At 44.7% G+C, this 24753-nt stretch overlaps 2 protein-coding genes and 1 long non-coding RNA gene across 5 annotated transcripts; 2 read left to right on the plus strand and 1 right to left on the minus strand.

Moving 5' to 3' along the window:
- The first annotated feature begins 6772 nt into the window (after positions 1–6772).
- LOC1274050 (transmembrane protein 179) lies at positions 6773–8338 on the plus strand. Its single transcript, XM_313114.5, has 5 exons — positions 6773–6878; positions 6972–7204; positions 7289–7432; positions 7517–7678; positions 7739–8338. Exons 2-5 carry the CDS (start codon positions 7095–7097, stop codon positions 8013–8015), a joined length of 693 nt encoding a protein of 230 aa, XP_313114.4. The 5' UTR covers positions 6773–6878; positions 6972–7094; the 3' UTR covers positions 8016–8338.
- A 761-nt stretch (positions 8339–9099) lies between these two features.
- LOC1274051 (CD2-associated protein) lies at positions 9100–24587 on the plus strand. Of its 3 annotated transcripts, none has more exons than XM_061646146.1 (5): positions 9100–9208; positions 10491–11312; positions 20610–20811; positions 20900–21011; positions 21097–24587. In XM_061646146.1, the coding sequence occupies exons 2-5, from the start codon at positions 11282–11284 to the stop codon at positions 23590–23592; spliced, it is 2841 nt and encodes a 946-aa protein (XP_061502130.1). In that variant the 5' UTR covers positions 9100–9208; positions 10491–11281; the 3' UTR covers positions 23593–24587. The 3 variants fall into 3 exon arrangements, with proteins under 3 accessions (XP_061502130.1, XP_061502129.1, XP_061502128.1); XM_061646145.1 differs by having other exon boundaries at positions 9114–9241; XM_061646144.1 differs by having other exon boundaries at positions 9121–9974.
- Positions 9334–10608, minus strand: LOC133391498 (uncharacterized). The gene is made up of 2 exons (XR_009765003.1): positions 10473–10608; positions 9334–10172 (listed from the first exon to the last, which is right to left on the minus strand). It is a non-coding gene; the product is annotated as an uncharacterized LOC133391498 (long non-coding RNA).
- Positions 24588–24753: the final 166 nt, after the last annotated feature.

Here is a 24753-nt window from a genome sequence, read left to right on the forward strand (position 1 = left end):
TAGCATAGATTTCGTCTTTTCAACTTCGGTTATAAACTTAACATTGACAGATATTCGACATACGACTTTTTCGACTTACGCCTTGCTTTGGGACATTTTTTCGGTCCCTAATACAGTCGTATCTCGGGGGACACCTGTATCAGATGGAAGCGCCTTGTTCTTAACTTTCGAATGTGCACATAATTATTCATCTTGCATGCGATGAATAACAACGTTTACATTCGACTTGGAAAACCCTGTATCAGTGAACATTTTCATAACAAATTTTTTATATTTAACCAATATTTGTAAAGCTTTTTTTTCGTTGTTTCATCAGTATTTTGCTCATATAAAACATCCGAAAATATAAAGAATGCTTATTTAAATAGCTTAAGATCCATAGAAGCCAAATTAGATCCACAAACGTACGCACGATTGAAAATTTGTTTGTACAAATTTGATAGAAATCATGCCAAAAATGGTTCTCAAATGCGTCGTCACACCTCCAGATTGGATATTATATTGTTGAATAATTCACTAATAACTTTTATCCAGTTTTTATGACAAGTGTCCATCTTTCCCGTAATGCCCGTGTTAACTTACCATCTTCTAGATAACGATTTTTGAAAACCTATGCCATAATAATTTGGAATTGAAGTATCGATAAAACCGGCAGACGAAGCATAGTGAACTGGGAAAACTCCAAAAAAATTCGGGAAAAACCGGGAAAACCCAGGAATTTAAAATCCTGATTCGAGTGGGCACCCTGTTCTTATATGGTGCAACTAACATATTGCCATTACCATTCACCCACAGCACGACCGTTACTCCTGCGCTTAAGAAAAGACAAATATTAAACAATTTGGAACGGAACTTCTTGTTTGACGTTTGACGACCAATCGTTGGCGGTCGGCTTACTTCTAGTGAGCTTGGCTATTAGTGACTGATGAAGTACTCATAGCAGAATAGTTAGTCTTATGTAAGCGAAGCGTATTGTATAGCTCGTCGTTATAACGGCTCCTCCATTGTCCTTTCACACATACGGGGCCGACAAAAATATTTCGTTTACACGACATCAAATTCGCAATGAACTAAAAATATATGTGCCAGCTGCGAATCTTATTACAGTGGAGCGCCGTTTATCCGGGTACACCGGTGGACAAAAAGATAGGAAAAAAAAATTGTTGTGTGTTTTTTTTTGCGTGCGATAGGTGTGTCATCGCCAACAGTTGTTGTTGTTGTTAGTATGGTTTAGAGAGGCTTTGGCTCGTGCGGAGTTCGTTGGCCTCTTATCGCCAACAGATCGAGGCGTATGTTGTTGTTAGTATGGTTTAGAGAGGCTTTGGCTCCTGCGGAGTTCTTTCGCCTAACGTTCAAGGCGTACTGAATTTGCAATCGCTGTTTGTTTGCCTTTTATACTCGCATTTGTGGTGCGCTACTTATCTGAGTTTTGAGTAACGGCAGCGTTTTTCGGTAGTATAAAAAGAGATCCAAACCGTGTTGCGCTTCATTCTTCATTCAGTGGTAAAGGTGAAAGTTTGCGATTTGAAAATTCCACAAGTTCATCATCGGTCGCGGAAAGCACTGCACTCCAGAGGAGCGGAAACATATTCAGGGTTTGTATCGTGAGAACGTGCCTATCAAAACCATCTGCAAGGCGTTCGGCCGTTCGCGGACGTTTGTGGACAACGCCATTCGTAGCGAGGCTACGGGTAAATCCACAGGTCGTCCGCGAAAAACAACGGCTGACGTTGACGCGCAGATGGTTGAGATAATCAGGGCGGACCCTTTCAAAACTTGCAATCGTATTAAGCAGGAGCTTAGATTGCAAGTTTCGGCGAAAACGGTATCGCGCCGTTTACACGCCGGTGGGTTCTGTGCCCGGAAACCACGAAAGGTTCGTAAGCTAATGCCGCACCACGTAGAAGCGCGCATTCGGTTTACCGAAGAGCATTTAGCTGCATCCATCTTTTGGTGGAGCAAAATAATTTTTTCGGATGAGTCCAGAATCAATCTGGATGGTTCGGACGGCACTAAATACGTCTGGCGCTTTCCTAATCAGGCGTATCATCCGAAAAATACGATAAAAACCCTTAGTCACGGAGGCGGCCACGTAATGGTGTGGGGTTGCTTCTCCTGGCACGGCACGGGTCCTTTGTTCCGTATCAACGGGACAGTGAACTCGGAAGGGTATAGAAAAATACTTAGTCGTAAGATGTTGCCATACGCCCGACAACAATTCGGAGACGAAGAGCATTACATCTTTCAGCATGATAACGACTCTAAGCACACATCGCGAACAGTTAAATGTTGTTTGGCAAACCAGGATGTGCAAGTTCTACCGTGGCCTGCGTTGAGTCCTGACCTCAACCCGATTGAAAATCTGTGGTCAACTCTCAAGCGTCAGCTTAAGAACAAGCATGCACGTTCTGCCGATTCGCTATGGAGACGCTGCAAGGCTATGTGGAAACGCATAGAGAGAAGCGAATGCCGTAACCTCATCGGCGATATGACCCTACGCTGTGAGGAAGTGATAGCGAATAACAGTCAACACATTGACCGTTAGAATATGTTTCCGCTCTGTGGAACACCGCAACACCACCTCCCAACTACCACTTAAACAGTCCTTTTCAGGGCTACCAAATATTTCCGACAAGAACTATGTTTTTCGGTCACAGAAAAAAGTTCCTATTTTTATGTCCACCAGTGTACCTTTTATCCGGCTGTCCGTTTATCCGTGCTGTTGAGAAATGACAGATCAATACAATGGTGACATTGCGTTATGAGGATGATATTTGAAAAAGCGGTTAAAAGAGCACATTGTCATAACAAAAGACCCGATAATTCAAGGCAAACTTCAAATATTCTTGTAGAAAAAAGCATGAAGTTAAAAACTGGGTTATTTTTATCAAAAAATAAGATAATTTTCCAAAAATAAATCAGGAATTGGTGATAAAATATATCATTTGACTCATTATCCGTGTTATTCGCTTATCCGGGCGAGGTCAAGTCCCGAGAAGCCCGGATAAACGGCGCTCCACTGTATTTTTGTTTGTCTTGCTTGGGTATAAATGTTGATGGTGACCTCGCAAGCACAGTTTTATAGCGTATCGACTTTGAATGGTAGCGATTATTCATTATATTTTATTTTGTTTTTTTTTTTAATAATTAATTACGATACATCCGAATTTTCACACTCTTAAGCCAAATTATTGCAATTGACAAGCTCACAAACGCTTCCCCCGACGGTAAATTACTGCAGTTTGCGAGCTCTTGAACGCTTCAAATGCATTTGGGGTTTGCTCTCTGACGAGCATTATATATAATCGCTCTCAATCCTTGTCCGGAATCCTCACAACAAGATCTATGTATGAACGAAGAATACAAACACTTAGGGCATGTGTCTCAGCCAGAAACTCTTTCAGAGCAACGATACTACGCGCAAAACCTCATAGAAGTATCTCAAATTTCCGCGTGAGTCGAATTTTCAGCCATTGTTGCGTAATTGTGGATGAAGTGGTAGGTATGAGGCACTAAACTCTTCCTTCTTCTTTGGCACAACAACCGTTGCCGGGTCAAGGCCAGCCTGTACCACTACTGGGCTCGGCTTTCAGTGACTTACTTATTACCATAGCAGGATAGTCAGTCCTACGTATGGGGGCACGGTTCATTCGGGGCTTGAACCCATGACGGGCATGTTGTTAAGTCGTACGAGTTGACGACTATACCACCAGACCGGCTAAGGCACTAAAATAGTTTATTGATATCACCCAAGCACCAAGATTAAGCGTGCATAAACGACTGGAAAATCTAATATCCAAAGAAAAAAAAGGAAAGCTCCATTGCTTGACTGGCTTGCTCAATAGATGGCGTATTATAAATTATAATTATATTGCTGTATTTTTTTTGTAATGTGTTTCGATAAACTTCGCAACATTCTTAACATTCCAAGCAAAAATCAATAAAAAAGGTAGTGTGGTCAGATATAAAGGTATCAACACCAACGATCACTATTCTTTATTATTATTATTATTTATTAATCTTCCACGGGCCGTATGGCCTAATTAAGATGTAACAGTTCAATAAAAAAAAATACATAGCAAAAACAAGTTTTGCATCGCAATTCACTGCGGCCACGGCAAAAGCCGGAGACGTTCCTTGAAGCACTGAGTTGAGATGTCGAAGTCGAAGCAATCCGAGACAGTGTTGAAGACAGCCGACATGCGGAACATAGGGTCTGACAGCTTTAGCAAAGTTATAACGATAAAATGTGGTTGTCGTCGAGTTTTGTCGAGTCGTCGAATTGCGTCGGGTCGACGAGTTAATACGTATATTGAAGTCTAACGCCGGATGGTAGGAGTCAAGAGGTACAAGCGGAACAACACTTGGAAAGACAGGCGAACACAATTTAGCTGCAGCATTGTTAGCGTAGAGCAGGTCAAGCATGCGTCCGTGCGAATTATTGATGTGATTAAGTTGCACTAATCCGTTAAATTTAAATCCATCCACAAAGGTGTTGTTGGCCAGTGAGCGCGCAGTTGGTTCATAGTGCGTGATTGATGAGTATGCTGGCGAGGACGAAAGGATTATTTAAATACTAAACTCCAATGAATACTAACAGCACTGAAGCAGGTGAGATTTGAGTAATGGTCGTTGGTGTTGATACCCACGTATACCCCCAAAACCGTATACCCACAACACGACCATTCATATAGATTTTTGCTCGGAAAGTTATAAGGCTATATCCCAAATAGCCAGCACGTACTTTATAGCTGATTTGGGGCTGTTTAACAAAAAATCGTTCCGATGTCGTACTTTGTGGGTGGTTAAGAGATAGACGGTACTTTGCGGAACTATGGAGCTTTTTAACAAGCACATGGTACTATCAGGAACCTTGTGGCTGATTAGCCCGATGTGTATGCTTCACGATGGAACTTGAAGGCTTGTTAAGAAAGCGTACCGAACTTGGTGGAACTTTATAGCTTTTTAATGCATGACACCGGTACAAGGTGTCAAATTTGTCAAATTGTCAAAGACTGGCGCCGTCAATCATCTCATTGCTGCAGCACAAGTTAGATTAGTTCTTTGAAAAAGGGATTTTGAGGGAAGTAATTGTGATTGTACAGTAAATTGTGATACATTTCGTGTAATTTATGAATAGTAAGGATTTAAAAATATTCACATGTACACAAACAAAACAAATCCTGTTGTTTACTTCATCGATGACGCTTGCTTGAAAATACAACACAAAGAAAAATAATCCCCGGCACCGTAGCATAAGGAAGCAGCTTAGGCGCTACCCAAGTGCCACAAATCCACTAAACGACTACTAAACGGCTTCTAAACGACTCAAGTTCTCTACCTAAACGGAATATAGAAAGACTTCGTTTAGCAGACGGCAAACAACTCATGCATTCTAAAAATAGCGAAAAAGCTGGTGGAGCTCCCTGTTGGTGGGATACCCCAACCAGTTGAGCTTCATCGCTTGGAGCAGAGCTTTCTCATTTCCTCTATTCTGTTGTATGGTTTCGCATTGAAGTTAAGCATCGCTAGAACTAGAACGGCGATACGATTGTTTAAATACTAAACTCCAACGGAAACCACCAGCACTGAAGCAAGTGAGACTTGAGCAATGGTCGTTGGTGTTGATACCCACGTAACTAACCACACGACCATTCATATAGATTTTTGCACGGCAATTTAGAAGGCTATATAGGTCATGATTAGATGCAACTTGTCGAAACACATTGCAAGAAAAGGATAGCAATATAATGATGAGTTGTAATACGCCATCTATTGATCAAACCAATGAAGCTGTGGAGCTTTCATTTTTTTTCTATGGATATTCAATTTTCCAGTCGTTTAAGGTTAATCTGCGGCGCTTGGGTATTTAGAAGGACCACCTGGAACTTTGATGCTGTTTATCTACTGCAAAAGGCGAATTCAAGCAGCGATCTTTAGCATGCCAAAATTGGCTGCTTAAGCAATGTTGGCTATTTGGGATAGGTCATGATTAGATGAAACTTGTCGAAACACATTGCAAGAAAAGGACAGCAATATAATGATGAGTTGTAATACGCCATCTATTGAGCAAACCAATGAAGCTATGGAGTTTTCGTTTTTTTTCTATGGTTTTCCAGTCGTTTAAGCTTAATCTGTTGCGCTTGGGATAACTTTAATGCGAAACCATATAGTACAGAGGGAAGGAGAAAGCTCTCCAAGCGAGGAAAGTGCTCCACTGGTTGGGTATCCCACCAACAGCAGATGGCACCAGCAGCTTTTTTTGCTATTTTTAGAATGCATCAGTCGTTCACCGTCTGCTAAACGAAGTATTTCTATATTCCGTTTAGGTAGAGAGCTTGAGTCGTTTAGAACCCGTTTGGTGGTCGTTTAGTGGATTTGTGGCTTTTGGGTAATATGATCAGAGGTTTTTTTTTTTAATGGTTTGAAGACACGATTCAAAATGAAACAAAAATCCAAACTCATCCAAAAAAAACCTCGGAAATCACAGCGATGGGTTACGGCTTTGACGATTTGTTTACGATTGTATGCCACGTCCATACGCGCGAAAGATACAGCACGATACAAAGAGTGAGAACTTACACACCTCGGTACATAAGGACGTCCGTGCGCGTATATCGTTACCCACACAACGAGTGGTATATTGACGATCGACAATAGTGAGAAAGGTGTTTGAAGAGAAGTGAGATAGCGGGACATAAAAGCTCTACCCCAAATGAGCGCAATATGCAGGAAAAGAACGGGTGTGGTAAATAAGCGAGAGGCACCAGCTTTTGACAGTTAAAACCCCTCTCTTTGTAAGACGGGGCTGATCATGATTGTCACAACACCATTGTTTACAAAAAAAAGTTAGCATTAGAAGTTCAAAGAAAACAAAGGTAAATTGTGCTGCTACTATTAAAAAATGCTGTGGCAATCGTTTAATTACTTGTTTGAGTAATGTTTAACTTCCTCTTGGACTTTTCTTCTAGATCCGGAACGTACGACTCCTTGATACCTGGTTCCACTGTGGAGAAGAAGACAAAGGAGAAGAGTTTACAAATTCTTTGCAACTATTTTGCCACCGGCTGCGTAGCTGATGCGCCATACATAAAATGGCCCTTGCTAACGTATTAATACTGAGCCAAATTGCGGGCCATGTCTTTGCATTTATCCTGTCGATGTGCATCTTTATTCCGCTCGCTATACATGTTCGATCGTTCGAGTAAGTCGAAATAGTACTATTGTACATAATGAACAATGAGCGCACAGAAACATCGCATAATGAAAACTATTTACTTCCTTGCAGTGGTCACTGTTTACTGTTTACCACTGGCACCTGGCAGGAAAAGGATGGTCTGTTCGATGTAAGGTGGGCCTCGGAAGCTTACTGCAACTATCCCATTATCGTCGGTGTCTGCTTGTTCATCATTGCCGGTGTTCAAATCTATAGGTATATGTGCTTCGAATCCGCCAATAACCTGTATTGCTTTGGACCGCAGTTTTTCTAAATGGTCTATTTTATCTACCACTATAGGATGGCTCTGTTGGCATACCGTGAACTTGAGAGCTCCTTTCTGGGGTTATTTTTCGACGTAGTATTTAGCATTTCCCTGTGCACAATGACCCTTATCGCCGCTATCATCATAACGCTTGGTTTCATGGCCTGGTGTGGAGAGATGACCGCACGTTTCCCATCGTAAGTTTTGGACGCTGGTGAGGTTGCATCTGTATCATTGTTATACTTTCTTCGTTACAGATGTGAAATCGCGGATGGGCAGAACATAACGAACGTGGAGCTCAACATCCAAACGTCCGGATTCTACATCGAAATGGGCACGGCACAGTTTGGCGCCTGGGCATCGTTTGCGACCTGGGTAGGTTTGTCCGTTTTTTCGCTGTTAAAACTGATCAACAACCACCAGGTGCGCAACATCCGCGTATCGATGTACATCGAGCGGCAGCGTTTGGTAAACGAGGAAGTCTATCGCAATACCACATCCGAATTGCCGTCAGGAGCACTCAGTGATAACTAATCATGCAATACTTGATAGGCTTGTAGGGCGCAACGTGTACCGGCAAGCCTCAGGCTGTCTAGGTGAATGGAATGTAATGAAAATTAGTAGCTGAAAAGCACATCCATTGAGATATTGTTTCCTTACAATACTAACATTATATTTGGTGTACAAGGCTTTATTTTTAACATTCTACTCGATTTGTATAAGTATACCGTTATCGCACATTTACGAAAGTCGGTTTAGCGCAAAACAAAATTCCATTGAACTAATGTTACATTCTCGAAATAAGGTGAACACGTGAATAAAATAGAAAGAAATATACATAATCACGAACCGCTCAATAATAGCAGTGTATTCGAATTATTTGGCTTTTGCTTTATGAATTTCATGGAACGATAGCAGATAAGCTTTTTTCAAATTAGTACCACACACACCCCGGAAGCTCTTTATGAGTCACTCAAATTGCCTGCGACAAAGAATGAGATGATAAGAAAGACACAAATCCCAGCAGAGCGTCCTCTAATTACACATCCCTTGTAATTGCTGCGAATGAGCCACTTCTTACTGACAAGCTAAACGTATTTGGGATTCAGATAAAGCTTCCATCAAGCATTTGGTACTAATTTTGATTTTTTTTTAAGTAAAAAGACGTATCCATTCATTTTTCAACATAACTGTTTATCATTGTAAGATTGAAATCCTCTTCCAATAAATAATACAATTCTGGTTGTGTGCCCTATAATTGTTGCTAACGAGGCGATTAAGCTAGACCTCAAAGTCTCTATAAAAATAAGCTAAAGTAAAAAAAGTAATTGTTGCTGATTTCGTGTTGCAACTCAATAGACTGACAGTTATTTTTTTTATCAAGGGCGCACTATTTTCTAGAGTATCGTGAATTAGATTTTCGACATTTATAAATCATCACCATCGATTGTTCATTCAGTTTAAGTATGATTAAAACAATATTAGCTAACATGTTTAAATAGAAATAAAACAGAACATAACATCATAAATGTCAATAACAAATATTTGCCCATTGCGCAAGCTGCCAAACGAGACGACCTGGTTCACCAGCCCACAGTGCATAGCTGTCAATTGCGTTTAAATGGCCCGACCTTGTGTCCTGCGTGTACCGTAAACGCTGACTGTTCCGTGCTGGCCAGCCCAACACAAAAAAAAAACCAACACGGACACAGACAAGACAAAAGCTGGTGCGTAAGGAGGCTCGTCAGGTGTTTGCGGGCGTGTGTATCCCTTTTTCTAGCGTTTAACGATTATCCCTTTCCTCGCTGTTTCATGCTTTGCGTAGCAGAGAAGCAGCAAATAAATCCGTGGCTGTAGTTTCTGCTCTTTATTCGACTTGTTTGACCGAGCGTATTTCATACGTTGCGTACCTGTATGCGCGTGTGTGTGTGTGTGCTAGTGTTTATTTGTGTACACCGGGATATCCCTTTTAATTCGGTGCGGAAGTAACGAAAAAAAAACATACCAATCATAACCGACACCGTACCGCACTCTCGTGTCACACAATCTGTGACGCGTCTCGCTTTGTTCAATTACGGTGAAAGAGGTCATCCTCCGCTCCGGGTGGAAAGCGCAGGGCGACAGAGAAAGAAGCGAAAACGTCAACTGGCTGCGGCGATCTCGCTGCCTGCTATGGTGACTGTGCAGTCCCGCTCGTGTGAGTGTGTGTGTATGTGTGCATTTATGTGAACGCGTTAGGCAGAGTGTGAGCGAGAGTGGTTGGTATCCATTTTTATTGCCAATCTCTCAGGGCTGGTGGGCTGGTCGGTCACAGAAGGACATCGGGTGTACTGTACTATCCTTACACCGGCTGAAAAACACCACCTAGCCGCAAACAGGAAACAGGAAGCGTGTTAATCGAACCCATTTTCACCGGAAAACATCGAACCGGACAGACACATTCAAGCGTATGCCAAGGGGCTCGTGGACACCTTCAGGCAGAGTCATCAATCGGTGAGCAAGGCGTTCACTTTAGCCCTTTAGTGACAGAATCACCACCACTACTACCACCACCGCCATCGTCGTCGTCGTCGTCATCATCGTCATCTTTGCAAACAGTGTGAAGTGCACTTTCGCCGTATGCGATAATCGCTCAGTGTGTGCTAGGTAACGTGTGCTGATTCAGGTGGCGGCGAGCGTCCACGGTGGATCCTGGGGAAGGGAAGAAGATTATCATCGATAAAGGAAATCGCGAACACACCCGAATCGCAAAATTGGTCTCCGTGGACAGACACAGGCTGGATAGCGTATGTAGCGCACGAGTGAGCTCTCTCTCTGGTGTGTGGTTGGCAAAGCGGAAAGCGATTGTTGTGTGCGAGTTTGTTTCGGAACCACAGTGTGTGCGCCCTTGGTTGACGACGTCTAATACGCGCGATATGATGATGATGATGATGATGTTGGTGGTGGTGCTTTAGTGGGAGAGAGTCTGTGCCCCCATCTCATTATACATACCTCAAATGGCTTTTCTAGCGGCGACCGTACACGGGAATCCCACTGCCTACTGCTATGTTGCGGTCTACAAGAAGTGCTTTGTGAATGTGTGCGTATGTTTGTGAGTTTTTGAATTGAAGAAGTGAAAAGTGAAAACATCAAACACCCTTTGCCGAAGAAGACGGTCTCCCGCACGCACTGACTCACACCTCCCATTTCTTGCATACTGTGTCCCTCCTCCCCTTTTCGCTTCTTCTACCTTTCTGTCGTCCGCTTACTCTTCCATCTTTTCCTATCGTTGTGTCCGGTTGGTAGCTGCTGCCTGCTACTGACATACCTTCCCCAGCCGACCGGCACATGTGCTGCCCCCGCCGTCTGTCTACCGCTATTCCAAATCCAGCGAAGCCTTTACAATAATATCATTCGGTGCGGGACACCGAAACAATCGCAGCGCCAACACCGTCCCACTCTCCCCGGCGCACGTAGGCTTTTATGCAGCAGAGCGCATCGGGAAGGCGAAAAGCGAAAATCGACCAACCCAAGGTCCATAGCAGGCCTAGGCAGGGCGGGGTGAAAAAAAGGAAAACCCAACACCGAACGAATAACCACACAACCAAACAGTTGCAGCAGCCTCCGATACTAACGCCAAGTGTGTTGGTTGTGATCGCGAAAATTTCATCCTGCAAGGGCTGAGTGTACACAGCGTGTGTGTTGGTGTGTGTGTGTATGTTCATGCACAAGATATCGTTGCCGGTGCAGTTTACGAGTGAACTAATTCCACAGGACGCAACTCATTCAACAGCAAATTCCACCCGCGGCGAACTCACGTAATGGATCTTCACACATTAACAAAATCTGAAGGTAAGTTTTAAAAACTTGTTTTGGTTGTACGGGTTTGAATCTCGTAGGCCTAGGAGGAGCAGAAACATAAATCCACGAACAAACGACGCTTTGGTTTTACTATGCGAGACAAAAACCGGATGAATCATATCTGTAGCAAGGGAACCACACTAAACCCCGGGATTATCGCCGTACGAAATGGTCTTTACTGACTCAGTCAGCAAATTAGTTGGGACTTGTAGACAAGGAACAGGATTGAGCAGCGGTGTAATTCAATTACGCTGCTATTTCTCCAGTACAATTTATGAACGTGCCTGTATGCCATTATTTATCAGAAAGGATCACTCATGCCCTAGAAGAAACGATAATTCCATTACATTTGATTCCCGCACCGTATGCACGGTACACACCCTTGGGGCATTTTTTTTTTTTGTTTTTAATTAACACCATCCATGGGACTCTCATGTTTTAGGTGCGCCTGGGAATGTGGAAACCGGTAACGAAGACTGTGCATAAAACCATTACTTCGGTATATTATCTGTCATGTGTTTGCATGTTTCCGTCTGACCTACTTTGACCAACCCAGCACGGGACTCTCGCATATATTCTCTGACCTTTCTCAACACCGTTCTCGCAATGATGTTCCCGTCTATTGACATTTACACCCATCGCATGCTTGTGGAGCGGTTTTGCAACGCACTCGCTTACGGTTGTCAAAAGTACATCGAACCCATTCCCGGTTTCGGTTGCCCTGCCGCTTGGTTGCGTAGGTGCAAGCCAAAGAAAAGCCCTTTCCTGATTTAGTGGAAGGACAATCTGGTAACCTAGAATGCATTGCGGGAAACCATCCAAACAGGGTAAAATGGCAACATCGAAATATCAAATTTACCACTCCGCCCAATACCCGGTTTTGCGTCGGGGACAAACACATTAAAAAATAGGGCTTCAAACAGAAACAGACAGGACTTGGGTACTCACCGGCAGTTCGTGTTCGGTTTGGTGAAGAGAATATGTCATATCAAGGCACTGTGTTGGAAGAAACACAAACGTACCAAGAGCGAATATCCTTCTCGTGAGAGTAAAAGAGAAACACCACGCCGTTAAGGACGTTCTGTGACCCACTTGGCGAAGTGATGCGCCCATGTCCTGGTGAAGCACTGTGACGTTGAGCGTTTGCAAAAACGTGAGGAAGATCGATGCCCGGATGTCACCCGTTTACCGTACACGTTTTAGCTGGAAATGGAACATTGTTATCAAGCTCTTTTTAACTGCATGTACACTATGCTTTATGCACGCTTCACGCGATGGAAGTTTTTATTTTCGTCTCAAAATCCTTTAAATTCCTCCGCTCCATGGGCAGCATGGCCGTTGTGCTTGCAGCTTACGAGTTGCTGGATCAGATGCGATGAAACTGAGATGTAGAAGTAACAAAAGGAAAACAGAAAAAAAGTCTGAAGCCGTTCTGTCGATGACTCAATCCGAGTGAACAATCGAACGTTGTCCGTTGATGTCACGATGGTTTCTTTTCTCCTTTATTTTGTGGCATCTCCCTTTCCTGTGGAGTGGTGAAAATCTAGGCCAGTGCCGATCATTGCTGCCACACCCAAGATTCAAGATTAAACCCGAGAAAACAACACATCTATTGCTTATGACACATATGCAAACACACACTCACTCACTCACAAATGTGGTACACTGAACGAGAAGTTTTGTGTATATGTGTGGTTGTGTTCTACTGGAGCCCTTTGGGAGTGTCGTTTTGTTGTATGAATATAGAGACTTCCCGATTTTGTCGCTGTGTGTGCAACTGTAACAGCAAACTGTACTTGCCGAGACGTGTCGCGTCATTGCGTTCCAACGTTTGATAAGATTAGTGGAGCGCGGCTAGTGCACTAGTATAAGAGCACATACACACAAACCAAACAGTGTGCCCGGGAACACAGCAGCGGATGTTGTAAGTTGCTTTTTATCGCAAAAGTACGCACCAGCGGACGGGAAGCGAGACCGTGTGTCAGCCTGGGCAGTAAAGCCCTCTCGTCGCGCGTTATCATTTATCCTATCTTTCTGGTTGGTACACTGTTTCTTCTGTTGTGCGATTCGATAACGGTGGTCTTTTGCACTTGCACGAGAATGATTTTATTCCATTTTTTTACAAATATGGCTAGGTTCACGCAACTACTAAAGGCTTTGACAGAAGCTCTTTTTGGGTAATTTGTAGCTTATTACAGGATTTTGCAGGAGCCGTGGGACACTTTATTGACTCTTACTTACGTGTAATAAACTCAATGTAATGGGTATTGGACTCTATAGCTCCCTTATTGGACAAATCCAATAGGAATTTCCAAGGAGCCTGCCCAAAAAGGGAGAGAGTCCAATTTCCATCATTTGAATTTCACTTCCAATACGCAAGAGTCAAGGAAGTATCCCACAACTATGAGAACCCCTGGAAAACCCTGTAAGGTTTACTTAGCATGCCTAACTAAACGTCCAAAACTCAAATCACCAATGAAAAGATGGCAAATGGGCATCCCATCTGTGCGGCTCTAGCCATGTTATTGCAGCGGATCTATTTTCTCTTCATTCATATCTTTCATCGAGTGGTTTCCCTCTTTATAATGATGATTAGATATTTATTTGTTTGGGGCAAAACAACAGCAGTAGCTGCATTTTATTAGCAGCAATAATTTCCTTTTCAACGTCACCAGCACTGACATCATGTAATTTATTGGGTGTTTATTAGCGGGCAAGATCGCATACTATTACACTCCACCATACGGTAAGCGGCAGTGTGGTTTGTGTGTGTTTTCCTCGGAAGGAAAGCGAAAACTTTCGCGAAGGAAGCGACGACAGACGCCATGAATGATGATGGTGGTTGAGAAAATCGCCGCGAAACGACATGCTCGCCGCCGCCACCGCCTTCACACGATCGTTAAATTTTGTTCAAATTTTCAGTTCCAGTTATCTAATGTGACGCACCAGGCGCCGCTTATCGGATTGGCGAAGAGAGAGAGAGGAGTGAGTGGGGCAGCTTTGTATGAAAGCCCAACACAATCCCCCCTGCCGAAAGCTTATGATTCCTAGCACGTACAATGGTCGTGTTTGCACCATTACAGCCTTGCTACGCATTTGTGTGAGCTTTTGGCGGTCTTTTCTTTTATTTTGCAAACGTTCTACCCCTTTTTGCTAACATTTTGGGGTGGAGATTAAGATTTGTCCACAGTTTGGTTTTATTAAGAAAAACAGTAATACTACAACGAAACAACGAAAAGCTAACGGTAGCTTTTACTTTTTCACTTAATGCGCGATGAAAGTTGAGCTCGCCCGCGTCCACGGTCGCCATAAAAAGCCTTTAATAATCAGTTTAATTCAACACCATTCCTGCAATGCTTGCGACACAAATCGAACCCATCTAATAAATATTGCATTTGGGATTTTTGGAAAATGTAAACATTAAGCAGTATAGTGTCGGTTTCTATCATAGGCGATTGAAAAACAAAGCCAAAATTCGATTCACAATCAATCGAAAATTTCACCCACTCTCAATCTTGCCACTGGGTTCGTAATCGCCACTTTTGGGGCAGCAATGTGAAGTGAAGATGTAAATAGAACTAGTTTCTCTTCATGAAATCTCAACAACACTAGCATTACACGATCCGGCACCGAATTATTAACCTTTTCGGGCTGTCGCTGATTAAAACCATATTAAAAAAGACACCTCAGCATATGATGATGGCGCGGCTGTTCAATGACATTGGAGAGGAGAGCTTTTGAAACTCGACCCAGTCACATTAACTTTCATGAGCCACTCGTACTGTATTTTCGATGAACGTTCGTATAAATAATCGTACGATACATTTCTCCTCATATCTGAGAGAAATCGCGTGGACGGGGAACCATTATCCCAGTGCCGCCGTTCAGCACTGCACCTTTGCCTATCTTATCGTTATCTGCCGCGGTCTCAAGTCTGGCCCCGTTGACTGTTCCTATTGTTTTCCTAATCGATTTTGATACTGCAGGCAACGCCGGACGCCCATAACGATCGATTAACCTGCGCCAGTACATCTGTATCATTGCTCCCTCCTGTGCTTCCTACAAACTCCTGACATGTCAACGGTTCCTGCCGTTTTGAAGCAAATTGTGTATTTTCTACCTCTTATTTTCGACTGGCTACATTTCGCGGTCAGTTTCCTTTTCGTGCACATTGCAATGTCCACCGGCAGGCCTTGCAGCATACTGACACACTCACACGCGTTAAAAGGAACACAGGAGGAAGGGGTGGGGGCAAGGGTGATCGCGGCGCCACGTTCGCTCTGTCTGCCTGTGCCGGATGAGTCATGTGTAACTTTGCAACCCAAATTTATGGCCACCCATTTGCATACGAACAATGCGTTGGTACCGTCTCGTTTCAGCGAGTTGCAGGTGAACACCAGCCCCCGGAGTACGCTACACGCACACACCATAAGCACGCATTTTTGCTAGGACGGCTGTTTTGCACAAGGGTGGTGGAATTGGCACGTAGTGGAATTTCGGTTAAAATAATGTCGTTTATTCGCTTTTATCATACCCAGCAACCCATTAGCCGTGATGGAATAATTCATCTCCAGCACGCAAACAAACCAAAACAACAGGTTTCAGCTGTTGTTTTTTTTTAATATACTAAAATAGAAGGTTGTTCATTAAAGAAACACGAATATCAGTTCCACTGACACGGAATAAAATGGGAGAGTCATTTGAAATTAGTTAACGCAGTTTCGAACATTCAGATTTGCGTTATTGTTTTGTTGAATCAGTGTGTGGAACGATTCTTATCGTTATCTTTTTGCACAAGGAAAGGAGAGCTCTATAACTAGCTCTTCGATCTTAAGGTCGCTTTAGACCTTGCGTAAAAGTGAACGTGAAACTTTGTTTTTTTTTGCTATATTTCGTTGAATATTTATCAAAATATAGCTTATAGTATACCAAAAAAAGGATATTCAATTCGCTGTTGGTTTTCAATGCGATGCGATTGGTTATTCAATTCCCCAACTATTTAGTCTGTAAAAATATTGAAATAATGAATTAATTACATTACATTCCCAGCTGATTATTATCTTTTCACCGTGACCAAAGTGGGGAATCACCATGGAATGTATTTAATTTATTATTTCAATATTTGTTTATATTCTACTTAGTTGGGTAATTGAATATACTTTCTTTTGGTGTCCGGTAGCAGAATACTCCAAAATTTCACATTCGATTTCACTGGAGCTGTAACGTGGGCTTTACATGACACAGATGTTGGGTATGAAACATGTACATACTTTTAACAACAAAAAAAGTGCTTATCCTTTGCCAACTTTTATCTAAATTCAACAAGCTCAACTTTGTATTATTTGCGTACGCACGTTTTGTGTGCCGTAATGCAATGACACACTCATCCTCGTGGTGTCATCATCATGATCGAGCAGGGAAGATACACCATTTCTGTTGCTATTACACGTTCACACCCGCCCATGATGATTGTGCGCGGGTAGCTCATTCTTGGTTGTTGATGCGTCTTATTTGATGATCACACCACTGTCTTGATCCCTGATGTTTGTGTACGTCGTGTGTGTGTGCGTCGTGTGTGTATGTTTGTGGTGTCGTGGGACCTGTTCATTTCAGGGCCAACCGGGTGATGATGTATCACTCTTTATTGGCCGTTTGAGCTGGGTCGAGCTTTCAGCCTTGCGATTCGTCTAATATTACTTGCATCTAAAGTACCGCGTTTCGTTCCCTCCAGCGTCCTAAACAACATCAACTTGTCCAGGAATATTTTAATTATTGATGTTTGTTATGTTGATGTTTGCATACCATTTTTCATTGCATACAATTCCTGTTCTTTCTAGTGTTTAAATAAACTTAAATAATAATAGAAACAATAGCATTAGCTAACGTTTAATGAATAATTATTACTTATCACACACATTTTCTTATAAAGACTGTAACATTTTCATCATTATTTAAGTATTTTTGATTGCATCTCCTGGCTGAATGACAATTTCACACAGCTAGGCCTAAAATGTTGAGTGTCCTGGGCCTTCTGGATTCCTTCATGAGGGTAATGCATACAGTAGAAAGCCAAGAAATTGTCCTCAGCATAAGAGGAAAAACAATATGTATCGATCTCAAATATGACACATTTTAAAACCACGCTCTGGTAGAACTTGGTTGATCTGATCGGGTTTAAAAATCCTAACTGGACAGACCTTCCTTATAAAGTCCCGACAAGGCTAGATCAGATCCAATTGTAATGGGCAGCAGTATTTTTACAAGTATCTTGAATTTCACATCTATCCATTTAACAATTTCACTAGTAAAGATGACACCAGACCCGAAGGATACACTGTTAATCTGATCTGACCATAGGAATGTGATGGTCTTTGGGGACTTTAAGCCAAACCATTTAGACAAATAAACGAATAACCACTTCACCAGAACAGCTTTTTTATAATTTTACCAAAGCCATGGACATGGTTCTAGTTTTCCATGACCTTGGTGGCCAATTGTGATTCCGTATTTGCCACCAAATTATTGGACTAGTACCCAAAACGTAATGCATCAGGTCTCTCGTGCTGGGCTCAGTGCTCCAGATCTAATTATCGGTTTTAGGCATGGCGTCTGCCCATGTCCGAAATTAGGTTTTATTTTTTACCAGAACAATTAAACTTTTTTTTTCTACGTGGATACTTAGTACTCAGATATACCTGATAAAATAGACCCAGATGCCCGTTTTATACAAATACCTTCGCATTACGGAGCTAATGATTTCATCCTACCATTCCTATGATGTATAATGGAAAACAATATGTTGGAATGGGCATAATCTGCGAACAATACCAGTCTTTGAATTTACAAATCTAGTTTTTTTTGTTTGAACTCTGTGTTTTTGAAAATATGCCATTACATAGGAAACCAAATCGAATTGTATTTAACAACCCTTACCCACTGTAATATGTGATTATATAGCTAGCCACAAATTTCACTTACTCACTATAACTTTGTAATGGTTCAGCGTGCTTCCGAGAGAGTGTTTGTAAATAGTCTCAACTCGAAACTATAGCGCGGGGCCGCTTTACCCAGTTACAGCCATTCCCGGTCGCGATGTCTAAATGTAGTCCCGATCGCAACCATCGCACGGCAGCAGCGTCACATCGTGAACAAACGGTGGCGACCGACCCGGTTTACCCGTTTGGGGAGGAAATGGCTTATAAAACTTCCACCGTGATGGATTTGCTGGTTTAGCCTCCACTCGAAACGTGCTCCGTACGTGTCGGCCCTCTCGATCGTGCTAGAAACTTCATCCCGCGCGTCGATTGCATTTGAAACGGTGTCACTTTTGCTCTTTGTCTTGTTCTCCATTACCCTCCCATCTGTGGTGACGGAGCAATGCAGACCACCGACCAACGTGTGCCAACCTTCTTTCTGCCAGTAGCGAACATTGTGCCCATCTGCAGGGGGTGAAAAACGGAGCGCGAGAGCAGCCTGCGCAAAGTGACGTGATGTTCGGCGACTCTCCGCACTGGAAGGGCTGTATTCTTCCAGCCTTTTTAGCTATCTGTTCTTGTTGGCGGTTTGCCTATTAAACGACGTTACACATGGCAGCTAAGCAGAGAAGCTTCTAATAGCTAAACAGCGCCTATCGTATGGAATGTTAGAAAGATGATCTAAGGAGGGAAAAGTAGACGAAGATCGAACCAATCGTGGCTTTATGTGTATCCGTATGTATTTGTGTGTATATGTGTTGTAAGGGGTGGTCACCACTTTGGCGGTTGTTCACCTTTCAATTTGGTGGATACCGGTGTGCTCGGTGTGTGTGTGTGCCGCATACTTTTTGTGTTTTGTTTCGATTCTTCCTTTCGCGTGTTCTCCTTCAAACGGTTCACTCAAACTCACGCTATTAGTGTTGGCCATCTCCTCTCGAGATGATCTCAGGTGTTTGCTGCTCTTGTGCGGTTGTACCGTTTCTGTTCGTCTGGAGTTGGTGGGATTTTCCACTAACGATGGCGTAATCGGAAAACTACTCTGCAGGTTTGACACAGTGTGTTTACGCCCAATGAGCTGTTATGATTTGAAATGTTTGTTAAACAGTAGGGTCACGGCTATCAAATCAGTATAATGTGCATACAATTTCGAATGCATAATTGTGAACAGGATAGCATTATTAGTCAACGATCCTGCACCGATGTCGATAAGCAGACTTGGCAGCAAGTAGACAAAGCCGCATACTATTCCACCACTATTTAAATGATATCTTATTTAAATGCAGAAGGCATTTCGATATTGTTTTTTAGTTGAAGTAACATTCATTCTATTAGACTAATTTTGAGATACACCTATACAATTATCCAAGTTTATTGTTTTGTTTTACAACAAAAATGTATCTAAAAACCAATTTACCATGTTGCTTGGCTGAAGAGCTCTCCATAGGTCGGCATAGGGCTCGTGGCCGCACAAAACGACCCTCCGATGGTTTACAGATTAGAATCACCATCTGATCTTTTACGTTTACTACGTGTCTGCCTACTGGCCGGTCTCCACCACCACTCATCGGTTAGGGATACCATCAATTCCAAGCGTTTGCCTATGTTAGCCTATGCCTATGCTCGTACACCGCCCCAAAATCAGGCCAAACCGTATAACCACCAACACCACCGCCACAAGATGACGGTTTGCTATACAAAAGGGAAGGGAAAGTGAAACGCGGGAACAACGATCACTCACGACACCGCCGCTCACACCAACTGCCACTGCCGCGCTTTCCCCTCCCGGTTTGAGAAAGGTTTAATGTGGATATATCCTCATAAAGTGCAGTATCGTTTGCTAGTTCTTAAGCACCAGGGGAAACACGAGAAAGAGCAATGAGAGAGAGAGAGAGAGATAGATAGACCGGTCGACCGATCTTAGGAACGCGACACCAAAATCTAAGGCTTGCTTCAAGGCGCGGACTTATGCTTGCACGATCCGTACCTGAACGTCGGAGCTTTGTCTCGCGAGGGAATGTATAGGTTAAACCACCAACCAACCAGTCCTCCATTGCCGCCGGTTTCGTTCACCGGTCCAAGCAATGGGGTGTGTATACTGGTGCGAAGCTACAGGTCGGGCGCAAGTTGGTAGACAAATGTAAGCCATTCAAAATTGAGGATTGTTTCGTTGTTTGAAATAACATACGAAACATTTAGTGTTATTTTAGTGTCTGCGGTGTATTCATAACGGTGGAAAATGCATAATCAAACCCTAAACCAACCCTAACCAATGGTATGATGCAACTCTTTACCTACTATTTTGTCCCACTTTCAGTGAGCGCAGTCGTCGAGTTCGACTACACGGCCAAGGAACCGGATGAGCTAACGCTCAAAAAGGGTGCCATCATTACCAACATCAAAGTGCAGGATGGAGGCTGGTGGGAAGGAACGCTGGTCGCTACCGGCCGCACCGGAGTTTTTCCGGACAATTTCGTCCGCGTGCTAGAATCGCAAGACAAGAATCAAGTGGTCCTACGGTAAGTGTGTGCTTTTACGCTGACAACGCAAAAATGCTGTCGCTTTAATGCTTCCATTACATTGGTTTGCTTATTGTTCTACTTTCAGAGATAAAAGTGCAACACAGAATCGAAGGTGTAAAGTCATTTACAGCTATCAGGAGAACAAAGCCGACGAACTAACGTTAGCGGTGGGCGATGTAGTAGAATTTTTCGAGGAGGTAAATAGACTTGTTTTCAAACTGGGCCCGCCGGCCGTTGACTGTCACATCAGCATACTAATGAGCATTGTTTGGACGGTTTTAGGTCGAGGAAGGATGGTGGCGCGGTAAGCTGAACGGACGAGTCGGCGTGTTTCCGTCCAACTTCGTCGAAATGATCGAATCCGTATCGCCCAAATCGTCCAGCCGCAAGAGTGGCAACGTGGGCGGTGGTACGGGCGTTACGGCAATCGATGGTGGCGGGCTACCGGCGACGACCGGTTCGTTAGGTGCCAGCCTGTCCAAAACCAACAGCCTCAACAAGAGCCGCACGAGCTTGAACAGCTCGCGGGAGGATCTGGACAGGCATGATGCACCGTCGTTGCCGCCGAAACCGGTACGGGAACTGTGCAAGGTACTGTTCGCTTACCAGCCCGCCAACGAGGACGAGCTGAAGCTGGTGGAGGGCGACATCATCACCATCCTCTCGAAGGAGCTACCGGATAAGGGCTGGTGGAAGGGCGAGCTGCGCGGACGGATCGGCGTGTTTCCGGACAATTTCGTTTCGCTGCTACCGCCGGAAGGTGGTAAATCGTCCGCGCATATATCGGCATCGGTCCGCTCGCTTGCCAGCAGCACGACCGGCTACAGCAGCGGTGGCGTTAGTCCTCATCATCCGGGCGTCGTTTCCCCGGTCAAGGATCCGCTTCACATTCCCAAACCGGACCGCCCGCCAACGGCCAGCAAGATGCAAATGTTTGGCAAGCAAACGTCCAACCCGTCCACCACCTCGGCGGCGGCCTACCGGAAGGAGAGCTTCGGCTCGAAGGATTCGTTGAACGAATCGACCGGCAGTGTCGGAAGCGTCGGCGGCGCGGGCTCGGTGACCGGTTCACCGACGTACAACAGCGTGGCGGCGCACCGGAAATCGCTCGAAAGCAAGGGCACGGACGGTTCGGCCGTATCGCCAGCCCCCACGGCAGGCATCGTGACGGAGAAGCCACCGCGCAAGAGCCTGGAAAACAAAGCGTCCGAGATTCGCAAAAGTCTGGAAAATTTGGACGACAAAAAGGCCACCCCGCCACCAGTGCTTGGTAAAAAGCCGCAGGTTCCCATCAAAAAGTCACCCTCGATCACGAGCGTCACCGGGAACCTGTTCTCGGGGCTGAAGCAAAAGGTGAAGGGTGGAGGATCGCTGGAAAAGGACAAAACCACCGCAGGGGATGAACGGGACGGCATCGGTAGCAGCAAGGTGGTAAAGTCGGAGGTGGCGGACAATGGCGACCGGTCGATCATGGGCGAACGGATCGATGTGGAGCTGGGACACGTTGAACGTGGCACCTCGGTACTGAAGGACATGCGGGCCAATCGGGCGAAAGCGCCCAAACGGCGGCCACCCTCCTCACCAAGCAGTATTATTACCACCGATCCGAACGTGACGGCCAACGGTGGTAGCGTTTCCCTTAGCAATGGCAATTCTGGCCTATTCAATCAGCTGTCACTATCATTCGAGCCGGAAAGTCCGAAGCCGGACCTGATGGTGTCGGCAGCACCGGCCCTAAACTCTTCGCACGGTTCCGGATCCACCGCAACGACGGGCGACGCGGAGGAGGCAGTGCCCAAGGTGGCGAAACCTCGCGAGTGGGAAAAGAACAAGGTACCGTGGATGGACGAGCTGAAGGCAAGTCAGGCAAAAAAGACGACCGCCTCGGAAAGCAAATCGCCCGAACACCATCATCACGTGTCGTCCTCGCAACACAGCACGAGTAGCCACACTCAGGAGGAGACAAGCATTTCCAAATCATTCCATGCTAGCACCACCACCACCACCACGGGTGGGGCCGGCACTACACCACCCGTCCCGTCGGGTCATGCGGTCCGTGCCCGGCTAATGGAACGATCCGCCACGACGACGAGTGTCCCGTCGGAAAGCAATCACGCCAGCAATAGTACCAGCAATATCAACAGTTCATTCGATCTGATTGCGTCGTGCAATCGGAAGGACACAGTCACACCGTCCTCAGTCAGCAGTAGCGGCGGAGGTTCGCTGCAGCACCAGCAGCACCATCAATCCTTCGAGTCATCGAACGTGAGCGCAATGACTAAATCGATGTCTGCCCTGTCCACCACCACGACCAAGATTGCCATCTCCGCATCGTCGACCGGTACGGTATCGTCGACCACGGCGGTCACCGAAAACAACGGTACACATGAACCGCCCTCACCAAACAGTCGCCCCGTCAGTGTGAACCTGCGGAGCACCAGCATTTCGCCAACGCCCCAGAACCGTAATGCTAAAACGATTCACATCGTCGGCACCAGCACCAACAGTACGGCGGGTAACAACAGTAAGCCAACATCGTCCGCGCTGGGAGCAGGGACAGAAGCGATGAACGCTGTTCCCGCTCATCCCGTCTCGATGGACAACGTTTGCAGCCGGGTTCAGGAGCTGGAGCAGAAGGTGAACCGAATGGAGCGACAGCTGGCGACACAGAACGGACTTATTGAAGAGCTGACGCGAATGTTACGCGGTGAGTCGGATAAGGTAAAAACGCTTCAGAAAGAGCTAGAAAAGTACGCGCAATGCGTTACGCAGGTATGATAGACGGAGTAATGCCGGTCGGGAGAGAGAGAACGTTGTGCGTACTGCCCGGTTGCGTACTGACGGTACCGATAGAGGTAGAGTAGTAGTAGGGAGACTAAATAAGTGCTGCTGTTTTTCGAGTTTTTGGCACACTTGCGGGCTAGTTTTACGTTTTATTCATATTTCCTATTAAAGAAGCAGCAACGAGAACCGGCTGCCCAGATACGTACTGAGGCAAATTGCTGAAGAATTATCCACATTTCTTTAGTCAGTTTAGCAACGAACGAAAGGATCGCGCTCGCGCGCACGTGTGTTTGTGTGTACAGTGATTGAATAGTTACACTAAGGTACGCTTGGGAGCACGGAAGCCTCGACGGGCGAAAGGCGGATTGGCGTTACGGATAAGTGGCACAAAGCAACCGACCAACCACATAATTTACATACGGTACACTAGGTATCATTGCCATGAAGGATAAGATAAACGTACCCCCTCCGCGACGGACAAGTTTTTGGAATGCAATGGAGTCCGAATGATATGCGAAAGCGATGTGTGTACGATAGAACAGATAGGCGATAACATTTCCATTCAGTTCGATCGCGAAACGCCCAAACGGCTGAGCGCGGTGCAGAAGGGGTGGAGGAGAATTTATTATCAATTATTAATTTACACTACAAGCTTCTTCTTTGGCTAGGGTTTAGGGTTGAAAGGGTTGACCCCATGGTAGTAACGTGGACGCACAGAGAACGCGCGAACATATAACGTGTAATAATAGTGAAATTAACGCTAGCTAAGGTAACATTTCCTATCGATCATTCCAATCGCTTTTTTCTAGCATCGGCGCTCTTAGATACCATGGATAAATGCCTAAAGTATTGACAACTAGTAATAAAGCAGGGACATTAGTAGGCGGGCTAAACATTCGCAAATTGGCGGGCCTCAATTAGGAGCGCTGAAACGGGGGAAACGCTCGGAATTGGGGCTAGTATAATAAATATGCAATTGAAAACGGAAAGTAACACCTACAACACTATGAAAAATGGGACACGACCGACCGATTCTGAGGACCGTGGTAAAGAATCAATCCTACACCACACAATGCTGGAACCAGAGCTGAGATATAATTGCTGCGAGATAGGAAGTGAGAGAGAGAGAAAGAGAGGAAAAACAAAACCCCCGAA

Source organism: Anopheles gambiae, chromosome 2 (genome assembly GCF_943734735.2).
Source record: "Anopheles gambiae chromosome 2, idAnoGambNW_F1_1, whole genome shotgun sequence".
In the NCBI taxonomy this organism is placed as follows: domain Eukaryota; kingdom Metazoa; phylum Arthropoda; class Insecta; order Diptera; family Culicidae; genus Anopheles; species Anopheles gambiae.